General features: G+C 41.8%; 1 protein-coding gene across 1 annotated transcript in view; it reads right to left on the bottom strand.

Moving 5' to 3' along the window:
• Positions 1–744: 744 nt before the first annotated feature.
• Positions 745–11,954, bottom strand: part of LOC130131973 (XK-related protein 4-like) — a 154,864-nt gene continuing 143,654 nt past the window's right edge. The window contains exons 3-4 of the mRNA XM_056301698.1: positions 3,741–4,095; positions 745–2,015 (exon numbers count right to left, since the gene is read on the bottom strand). Of these exons, the coding sequence (XP_056157673.1) occupies positions 1,415–2,015; positions 3,741–4,095 (956 nt within the window). The 3' untranslated portion in view covers positions 745–1,414. The remainder of the gene's footprint in view (positions 2,016–3,740; positions 4,096–11,954) is intronic.

Below are 11,954 nucleotides of genomic sequence, written 5' to 3'. Positions count from 1 at the left end.
ACTCCATTCCCACTTCTCTTTGATTCCACTGTTGGCCAATTCACTTCTTCCATTCTCATTCTTTTTTTTAACCCTCCTCAAGCCTTTGTCATTTTATCATTCTTGCCCAACTTTTACACCACCTCTCCTTTTTAGCACCTTCTCTACTCTCCCCAGCATTCATCCCCGAAAAGCAGAAATCAGTGTCTTTGTAAAGCCAGGTGGAAAGAGGCTGATTGTTAACAGTTGAGTTGAGCTGCCAGAAAAGTCTTGTTTGCCATTATATGATGTTTTTTTTTGCAGATGGTAGACCAAAAATTTGTCTGTCATCGTTCACTTCATCTTTGTTGAACATTCAAGTGCTATTTATCCAGAGACGACACAATGATGCTACTTTAGCGGTTGTTTTTCAAGTTGTTCACTTTCTGCTGTACCTCTATTTTTTTGACTTTGTAGTCTAGAATAGAGCTGTTACTGACTAGTTGGGCAAGAAAAACATTTTTCCAGATATAAAACCATAAAGTGGAACTTTCCTAATCTACATAACTCTAATAGAAGAGCAGTCAGAAGGAAACTTTTTGGCACAAGAACACAGCTGATGACCTTTAGGATGTTAGAGAAGCCTCTTATATCAAGATGTAAGTACATCTTCCCTGCTCAATCTAACTCTGCAAGAGCTACGGATCATTGAAACTTGAAATCCTTGGAACTTGAAATCATTCCAAAAACACAAAGCATTACAGTTTCTACTGGCGTTGTATGAATTTATTCTTCTGTTGGGCTTTAGACGTAGAGCAGTTCCTTGATTATTCTCACCTTCTTATGTAGGAGAATATTCTGGATTTCCAGCTACTATTCAACACAAGAAAGGGGATTACTTGATATAAAATCAGGGGTGTTTCAGTTTTCAGTGGAAATCAGGTATTGCATTCATAACAGAAGCTCCCCACACCAAAGATCCTATCTGGATATATGTTGCAATCTCAGACTTTGGTGGACAGGATTCTTGCTTCTCCAACCTTTACAAATGCTAAACAAAAAAAAGTGTTACCTTGGGGGGTGGGCGTGGTTAATTAGTTTGAAACCATTCTATCAATTTAATTAGCATTACAGAGGATTTTCCATGTTAAGATGAAGTAGGAATGACATTGAGGCTTCCCCCTGGAGCTGAGATCTCCTGGAACAACCATCCATGATGGCTGATCCTGTTGCTCAGCTGGAGTGCCTGGTGTTATCGTGGCATTTACCTCAAGCATAGCACTGATACTGCCAAAGGTTAGGGGTTCAATTCCGACTGGGGCCATTCATGTGATATAGGCTATGAATGTGATAGCAATTTATTGCTGCAGTCCTTGCTGCTGTTGATCCAATAGGAGGATTTATTCTGCCAAACAGCTCCTTTCAATTTCCCCCTACAAGTAATGGTAGGGTGGGACTATAATGTGGTCTCATACTCCAATCTCTCCTGCACCAGAGCATCATCTTTGTACTGCAACCGGGGGGCTGTAGGGGAGAAGTCTATAGCCAGGATTGCCTTACGTATACTCCGGTCCAGGACATGACGTTCCCAAGCTGGGTAGTGGTTCCGACAAAGATCAATCTTGATTACGGTCTCTTCAAGGCGTGGGACACGAGATGAAGGTGTGGAAGGTGCAGTGGGACGCACCTGGAACACTGGCATACAACCATCCCGTTCTGAGTACTTCCCCATATCACGTTCAAGTGTTGTGGTACCACCGCGGTTAGAGCGCAGTGAGTTGGTGGCACCTTCTGAGGGTAGTGTTGAGAACTGTGCAGTAGGGTCCAAGTCAAGTGCTTGGCTGCTGAGTGAGCGTCCAAAGCGTGGACCATTAGGGTGAAAAAAGGCATAGTACATGAGCATAAAGACTACACCAGTCAGAAAACTGCTAAAAATCACACAGAGTGCGGGCACAGCAAAGGCGTCAGTGGTATGGGGCAAGCGGTAGAGGTACCAAAGCGTGCTCAAAGTTGCATTCTCCACTAGGATCACCAGGTAGTAGATGAAGAGACGACACCTGCCACAAAGACAATGTAAAGTCAAACTGACTAATCAAGTGAAGAGGGAGATACAAAGAGAAATTAAGTGAAAGCAAAGGAATCAGCTTAGCACAATTCAATGATTTGTATCATAAATAGGAAGAGATAAAACTAGAGGAAATCCACATATTCCCACTCAAAACAGCTATTTTGAAGCTGTACTGAAGTCTACTTTTACTTTATAGTGGTAAAAAAATAAATAATTAAAGGATAACATCTGTATTTTGATTTACAGTTAGGGACATTTCAAACTACAACTTCTTTACACTTTTAATGAAAATACATTTCAACAACACAATATGAAAAACCCATTCTAGGTCATATATAACAAATAATCAGATTTTCTTTTTACAATACTTAAAAGTAACCAACACACCTATCTTCTGATCACCTGAACAACTTCAAAACAAAAAACAAGGAAATCAAATATCACTTCACTGTCAGATTAAAGCCATGTATATTGAAAAGGAGCTTTGAGGAGCTAAGAATTTTTTTTTATTTGGAATTAAAGCAGAAGCATTTATGAAATTATATGAAAAATGAAGAGACATATTGTCCTGAAATAAAATTAAAATGTTGACCAGTAACACTTTAAAATCAAGGAAATTATATAATAAATGAACTAAAAAGAATGAACAACCGAGGGCAGCATTCACAGTGCAAACAAAGAGTATTCCAGTCCCACATAAAACCCTGTTCACTCTGGCCTACCTACTCTTTTCTGTTTTCTCTTTTGGTTTTTTGTGTTTATTGTTGTTTGTTTTCTTACAGCATATATATAATCCAGTTAGTCATGTAAATTCTCTATGAGACAGTACAACCCTGTTTCATGCCATAAGCTATAAGTATAAGCATCATTATCACATGAAACAGGCTTGTACTGTCTCATAGAGAATTTACTTGACTAACTGGATTATTTTGCTCCTTATTTGTTGAGCACTTTCTCTCCCGTTGAGTGTTTCTTTTAACAGTTATATATACTTAGCACAAAAAGTAAGGAAATGTGTGTTTGGTAGATTATTCTTTTGTTGTAACAATGGTTCTTGGCAATAAATCTTGTACCGTTGGAAAGCCTGTTTATTTCCCTTTTAAATGGTGCCTCCTTTGTAAGGAACATGCATTTGTGCGATGAGCAGCAGAGCTGAGTATGTGGGCTGTGCCCATGAAACATTTGCCAAATCTTCTCTGCCAATGCCAAACAGCTTATTTTGCTGTTGCTATTGACTCTTGTTTTGAGCTTCTGGTACCCCAGGTGCTGACAATCAGGTGCCTGATATAAGATTTATTGCCAAGAGGCATTGTTACAACAAAGAAATAATCTACCAAACACACATTTCCTTACTTTTTGTGCTAAGTTTATATACATATATTATATTATATTTATATATTATATATACCGCTATTCCTTGTATTTTCCTCTTTTATTAATTATTAATATTATAAAAATATTAAATAACTATTTATATCATTCATTATTTCATTCATTCTTTCATATATTCACAGGACCTTAAAATAAATAAATGAATACGCTGAAGCTAGTGTAACGAAAATTTCATGGATGGTCAAATTCAAAAGTTGACTTTTTATTAATTGATTGACAATAGCCAGATACCATTATATACCCTCAGCACTACAAACATCAGAGAAATAACTGAGTAGAATAGACCTGACTGGAATAAAATAGAAATGAGCACCAGCCTTACCTTGTGCGCCCTTCCTTGACATTGAACCAGGAGAAAATGTAGATAATACCCACCACCATATCGAACACAATCTCCTCCCACTTGCTGATGCAGAAATCAGTCTCACAGTGGACTATCCAAAAGGTCATGACACACCAATGCAAGACAATGAATATTCCGAAGTACAGCTGGAACACGGAGGCAAAAAGAGCGAAGGTGATGACTCGTGCCGCTATGGTGAAAAAGTGCCAGCAGAACTGGATGATGACCGCCAGGTAACTGATGGGCTTTTTGTCATCCCGAGAATCACGGAGAGCCTTCTGGTAGGATGCCAAGGCCCATGCCAGGGATACCAGGGAAGCTGCTGCTGTCATTCCTGGTACAAAGATGGAAGGACAGGGGCATAAGCAGAAAGGAAGGTAAACAGAAAGATGGACACACACACACGCACACACACACACACACACACACACACACACACACACACACACACACACACACACACACACACACACACACACACACACATATATATATATATATATACACTACCGTTCAAAAGTTTGGGATCACCCAAACAATTTCATGTTTTCCATGAAAAGTCACACTTATTCACCACCATATGCTGTGAAATGAATAGAAAATAGAGTCAAGACATTGACAAGGTTAGAAATAATGATTTTTATTTGAAATAAGATTTTTTTTACATCAAACTTTGCTTTCGTTAAAGAATCCTCCATTTGCAGCAATTACAGCATTGCAGACCTTTGGCATTCTAGCTGTTAATTTGTTGAGGTAATCTGGAGAAATTGCACCCCACGCTTCCAGAAGCAGCTCCCACAAGTTGGATTGATTGGATGGGCACTTCTTTGAGCAGATTGAGTTTCTGGAGCATCACATTTGTGGGGTCAATTAAACGCTCAAAATGGCCAGAAAAAGAGAACTTTCATCTGAAACTCGACAGTCTATTCTTGTTCTTAGAAATGAAGGCTATTCCATGCGAGAAATTGCTAAGAAATTGAAGATTTCCTACACCGGTGTGTACTACTCCCTTCAGAGGACAGCACAAACAGGCTCTAACAGGTACTATTTAATGAAGATGCCAGTTGGGGACCTGTGAGGCGTCTGTTTCTCAAACTAGAGACTCTAATGTACTTATCTTCTTGCTCAGTTGTGCAACGCGGCCTCCCACTTCTTTTTCTACTCTGGTTAGAGCCTGTTTGTGCTGTCCTCTGAAGGGAGTAGTACACACCGGTGTAGGAAATCTTCAATTTCTTAGCAATTTCTCGCATGGAATAGCCTTCATTTCTAAGAACAAGAATAGACTGTCGAGTTTCAGATGAAAGTTCTCTTTTTCTGGCCATTTTGAGCGTTTAATTGACCCCACAAATGTGATGCTCCAGAAACTCAATCTGCTCAAAGAAGTGCCCATCCAACCAATCCAACTTGTGGGAGCTGCTTCTGGAAGCGTGGGGTGCAATTTCTCCAGATTACCTCAACAAATTAACAGCTAGAATGCCAAAGGTCTGCAATGCTGTAATTGCTGCAAATGGAGGATTCTTTGACGAAAGCAAAGTTTGATGTAAAAAAAATCTTATTTCAAATACAAATCATTATTTCTAACCTTGTCAATGTCTTGACTCTATTTTCTATTCATTTCACAACATATGGTGGTGAATAAGTGTGACTTTTCATGGAAAACACAAAATTGTTTGGGTGATCCCAAACTTTTGAACGGTAGTGTATATATATATATATATATATATATATATATATATATATATATATATATATATATATATATGTGTGTGTGTGCTGCTATTAGCATCTGATGAGTGCACGACGCACGAAACAGGCTTGTACTATGTATTAACGCTTTTTTTCCCTGCATCTGTATAGCGTTTTTTGACGGTTTCCGAATTGAGCATTTATCAACACCATTGACGGTTTCTGGAAAAAAAAGTTTTTTTTCTTTTTCAGAAATCGTCAATGGTGTTGATAAAAGTGCTCAACTAATGAGGAGCGGAATATTAGTGCGCGACGCACGAAGCAAGCTTGTACTGCTATGTATTCAAAAAATTTTTTCCCCTACATCTCTCTATATATACGTGTGTGTGTGTGTGTGTGTGTGTGTGTGTGTGAGAGAGAATGAATGCCAGCTAAGATGACTGTCTGCAATACTACAATACTGGCAGTACTTGCCATTGAGTATGAACTGGTTAAACAGATGCACTTTAACGACATTATAAAGGACTTTGCATCCAGTAACCCAAGGAAGATGGCTGTATAAGAGGCAAAGATGAAGCCATAAGGTAAAAAATTTACATTTTCTACTAAGAAACGTATGGTGTAAGCATAGCAGATCCTTGTTGGCCTTGGTGTGTTTAAATGTGTCAGAGTTCTATTATGGTGTGTGTGTATGTGCGTGCCTATGTAGTCCTCTTTACTAAGTCTCAGTTTTCATTGCATGTGCTTAGTAGGAGAGAGAGCATGCACATACGTTGATATGAGTAAAGCAGATTTTTTGGGGGGGGCATTCAGAGGACCTTTTCAGGGGCCCTGCGTTTTCTATGAACGGGCCTGTGAAACAGTCTGAGACATGGGAGAAGCAGATAGATGGGCTGATACAGTGCTTTGAAAAACTCAAATAAACACAACATACAGTTTTTAAATGATCATTTCCTTTATTGAAGAAAAGAAGTTATCCAACACCCATATTATCCATGTGGAAAAGTAATTGCCCCCTGAACTTCATAACTGATTGTATCACCTTTAGCAGCAACAACTGCAACCGAATACTTCATATAATTGGAGAGCAGTCTTTCACATCACTGTGGAGGAATTTTGGCCCTCCTCATTACACAATTGCTGTAATTCAGCGACACTGGCAGGTTTTCGAGCATGGACTGCCCATTTAAGGTCCTGCAACTGCATCTTGATGGGGTTCAGGTCAGGATTTTGACTAGGCCACTCCAAAACCTTAAGTTTGTTTCTTTTGAGCCATTCTGAGATGGATTTACTTTTGAGTTTTGGATCATTGTCCTGCTGCATAACTGAGTTACGCTTCAGCTTAAGATTCCGGACTGACATCCTCCTTCAGAATTTCCTGGTAGAGAGCAGAATTCATGGTTCCTTCAATGATGGCAAGTCTTCTGGGCCCCGAGGTAGCAATGTACCCACACGCAAACACACTTCTACCACAATATTTTTGCTGTTGGTATGATGTTCTTATTGTGAAATGCTGTGTTAGCTTTATACCAGACAAAGCGGGACCCGTGTCTTTCAAAGAGTTCTACTTTTGACTCTTCTGTCCACAGACCACTATCCCAAAACGCTTGGAGATCATCAATGTGTCTTTTTGCAAATGTGAGACGAGCACTAATATTTCTCATAGCAGTGGTTTGCGCCTTGACACTCTCCAATGAATTCCACTTTTTCCCAGTCTCTTTCTTATTGTCAAATCATGAACAATGACCTAGAAATGGCTTTGTAACGCTTTCGAGAGTGATATAGCTCAAAAACATTTTTTTCATCTCTTCTGGAATTTCTCTTTTTTATCCACCCCCCCCTTTCTCCCCAATGGTATCCAGCCAATTACCCCACTCTTCCGAGCCGTCCCGATCTCTGTTCCACCCCCTCTGCCGATCCGGGGAGGGCTGCAGACTACCACATGTCTTCTCCGATACATGTGGAGTCACCAGCCGCTTCTTTTCACCTGACAGTGAGGAGTTTCGCCAGGGAGATGTGGAAGGATCACACTATTCCCCCAGTCCCCCCTCCCCCCGAACAGGTGCCCCGACTAACTTGAGGAGGCACTAGTGCAGCAACCAGGACACATACTCACATCGGGCTACCCAGCTGCAGACACAGCAAATGTTATCTGTAGGGACACCTGACTAAGCCGGACGTAACACATGGATTCGAACGAGCGATCCCCGTGTTGGTGGACAACAGAATAGGTATCCTCTGTTGCACACCGTTTCATCTACTCTCCTCACCAGATTCACTTTACAGACAGCGGCCTGCTGAGTAAGTTGTCGACAGTGCGTCTGCAGATTACATATGCTGTGAGTGGGTGAGTCTTTCCTTTGTAGGCACGAGGTTGATATTGCAACAAATGCAAAAAATTAAGCCACTTTGCCAAAGTATGCAGAACCCAAACACCGACATACAAAACACAGACAAAGAAAAATCCATGCTATCACAGACATTGCATAGAATTCTGAAGAGTTGTTCATTGACACCATCATAAAAGAGCAATCCTTTGCTGAATCAGGAATCAGGAACACTTTGTCATTTCACATATCCAAAAACTACAAGAACTGCAAGAACACATATATCCAAACTAACACATAAATCCAAACCAAAAAAAAAAAGAAAAAAATACTGTCCAGGAGAACGAATGCCAGCCAGGATGACTGTCAGAACTGCTGGTCTGCATGAGCTAGCAGTTAGCTTAGCCTGCCCTGCTTCCACGTCCTGTCAGACCACCCTAGGTGTTTCTTCTTCGGGCTCAGCTCTGGGTAGGGCCGTGGTCCTTGGGCCCACCAGATGCAGCAGACCAGGCCCCCTCAGCCAATCCAATGCCAACTCTCTCTGCCAGACACCTTTGACACACCTTCCTGCACTCCACATGACGACACTAAAAACACAGTCAATGCTAGGCGAGGCTGCTGCCAGACTGCCTTTGGAGTTATCAGAACTGCCGGTCTGCACCGACTAGCAGTTAGCTTAGCCTGCCCTGCTTCTGCATCCTATCAGACTGTCCTACCTCTTCAGGTGCAGTTCTGGGCAGAGCCGTGGTCCCTGGGCCCAAAGGATGCAGCAGACCAAGCTCTCCCAGCCGATTCAGTGCCAGCTCTCCCAGCCATCAAATGAAGACACAAACTTAGACGCAGACGTAGACAAAGACACTGCAAGGACAGTACTGTGTGAGGCTGCTGCAAATGCGAATTCGCACCATCATCTTCCCACACCGGAAGCAAAAATAGGAAGTAAAAGTTGGGCAAAAACACCAAGTCAAACTCAAAGTAGATACAGGTGCCCAAGCAAATGTAACACCTGCAAAGACTTTTCACAAAATGTATCGAAGCAGGGCCGGCCCAAGCCTTTATGGGGCCTAAGCAGAATTTGATTTTGGGGGCATCAGGGTAGCCCAGCGGGTTATTCTGTTGCCTACCGACATGGGGATCTCAGGTTCGAATCCCCGTGTTTGGTCAGGTGTACCTGCAGACACAACTGGCCATGTCTGTGGGTGGGAAGCCGGATGTGGATATGTATCATCAGAATCAGCATACTTTATTCATCCCCGAGGGGAAATTGGGTTCTATTACAGACAGTCAAGCTCTAGTAAGAAAAAAATAAAAATACTACTACTACTACTACTACTTTCGGCTGCTCCCGTTAGGAGTTGCCACAGCGGATCATCCGTTTCCATCTCTTCCTGTCCTCTGTATCTTCTTCTGTCATGCCAGTTACCTGCATGTCCTCCCTCACCACATCCATACACCTCCTCTTTGGCCCTCCTCTTTTCCTCTTCCCTGGCAGCTCCATATTCAGCACCCTTCTCCCAATATACCCAGCATCTCTCCTCCACACATGTCCAAACCATCTCAATCTTGCCTCTCTTGCTTTGTCTCCAAACCGTCCAATCTGAGCTGTCCCTCTAATATACAAGTTCCCAATCCTGTCCTTCTTCATCACTCCCAATGAAAATCTTAGCATCTTCAACTCTGCCACCTCCAGCTCCACCTCCTGTCATTTCATCAGTGCCACTGTCTCCAAACCATATAACTTAACTGGACTCACAACCATCTTGTAAACATTCCCTTTAACTCTTGCTGGTACCCTTCTGTCAGAAATCATTCCTGACACTCCTCTCCACCCACCCCACCCTGCCTGCACTCTCCTCTTCACCTCTCTTCTGCACTCCCCGTTACTTTGGACAGTTGACCCCAAGTATTCGTGCATCCTCCTCATTCCACTGTCCTCCCTCTCATTCATGCATATGTATTCCATCTCGGTCCTACTGACTTTCATTCCTCTTCTCTCCAGCGCATACCTCCACCTCTCCAGGGTCTCCTCAACCTGCACACTAGTCAAGTAAAGTCAACTGAAGTCAATTTTATTTGTATAGCCCAATATCACAAATTACAAATTTGCCTCAAGGGGCTTTACAGCAACACAACATCCTCTCGCTACAGATCACAATGTCATCCGCAAACATCATGCACTTTTACCTGACTTTTACTCTTACATTATTTTTACATTACATTTTACTTTTACATTACTTATTGTCAAGTTATTTAGGGGAATTTGCTTCAGCTCCTGCCCAAAATTGAAAAAGGCCTAAGCCAACCACAGGGAATGTATGGCACAACTCAAACAGCAATCTTCTTTAGTCTTGTTTTAATTAAATTATTTCATCTTTCAAGCTTTTTGATGATTGCGTTGTTAGGTTGAAAACATTTACATTACAAGGAGAGAGGAAAAAATAATGCGGCCATTACTGCTAATTCCATTCCACAAGTACAGAAAGATAAACCTAATTTTTAACTTAATCATTCTTTTTTAAGGGTATACAAAATGAATCCCACTCATATTCTACATCCTTTATCAAATTAATTCGATATATAACCATACATATTGCACATAATTGCACAGAACATGGCTAACCTCAAGCTAACTGAATTACACATGAGATAAGCTACACAGCAAGGCAATCTGAGTGATTAGCTAACCGTTTTCACATTACCCTAATACCAGAATGCTAACTAGCATTGAACTCTAAAAGCAGTGCTAACCAGCAATGAATTATGAAGACAAAAACGGATTAATTAGCCCACCAGTGGCATCCCTGTAGACGGCCAGCAAGATGAAGCTCTCCCCACTCCAGTTTTGGTTTAACTGCGACTAGTTGGCTCTCAATTAGCACGCATCTGCAGCTCATGCCACACACTCTGTCTCTCCGTTTGTGAGCTCTTTTTATCTTTCTTCTTCCATATGCCCTCCACAGCCAACTTAAATATATATTGGATGGAATGAAGAAGGAGGGCATAATTCGAAAAGTCACCAAACCTACGGACTGGGTTAGTGCTCTAGTAGCTTTCGAAAAGCTGAAAACAAGGCAAGTTAAGAATCTCTCGGAGACACACAAGCTTCCCCTGCTGCTTACCTTGTCGTGATAGGGAAACTTTTGTGTCACCATCGGGAAAATTTCAGTGTAGAGACCAGTCACAATTAAGCACTTGGTCCTTTAGGTTGGGGGTTGAGCGTGGTGCCAACAACTCCACCCATTCAACATCCGCGGACCTTGCAGTGGACTTCAGCCAACCTACTGGCAGTAAGACCACTCCTGATGAAGACCTGCTGCAGGACGTCAAGAGAGCAAAAACTTGGGCTCAATGCCAAGATCTGCCTAGGTGCATGGAATGTCAGCACCATATTCGAGACATTAGAAACAGTACAGGTCACCAGTGAAATTAAAAGATATAGGCTGGAAATTGTGGGTATTAAGTCAAGTCAAATTTATCTGTACAGCCCATATCACAAATTAGAAACTTGCCTCAGTGGGCTTTACAACAATACAACATGCTCTCCTTAGACTGTCGCATCAGATTAATGATTGCAGATGGACCAGCTCTGGATGCCAAGTGTCGAGCAATCGCAAAGTTATCATGCACTCTGGGAACAACGATCAACACACATGTGACATTTGCCCTCATAATTGTTAGAGTGGGGGCCCCTCAGTGACAGGCGGATCAGAGCCTTCTTCACCTCCAAGCACGGCAAGCTCACCATCATTCAGTGGTATGCACCAACAAATGAAGCAGAGGAGAAGGAAAAAGATGACTTGTATGAGTCAGTCTCCAAAGTTCCGCAGCAAGATATGCTTCTGATCATGGATGACATCAATGCCAAGGTTGGAGCTGATAATACCGACTATGAGAGAGCCATGGGAAGGCATGGATGTGGTGTAATGAGTGACAGTGGTGAATGACTTGTTCAAATTTGCTTGAACAACTGTCATTGGTGGCACCATCTTTCCACAGAATCCACAAGCTCACATAGAAGTCACCTGATGGTTCCACTATCAATCAGATCGACCACATCTTGATCAATGGAAGGTGGCGCAGTTCTCTTCAAGATTTTCAAATTTGCCATTGAGCCGATGTCAACAGTGACCACTGCCTTCTAACAGCCATCATCAAGTTGAAACTAAGGAAAGTGGCAAAA

This window comes from Lampris incognitus, unplaced genomic scaffold, assembly GCF_029633865.1.
Source record: "Lampris incognitus isolate fLamInc1 unplaced genomic scaffold, fLamInc1.hap2 H_2, whole genome shotgun sequence".
NCBI lineage: Eukaryota > Metazoa > Chordata > Actinopteri > Lampriformes > Lampridae > Lampris > Lampris incognitus.
The sequence above is the reverse complement of the archived record's forward strand: the minus strand, read 5'-3'. Positions and strand labels throughout refer to the sequence as shown.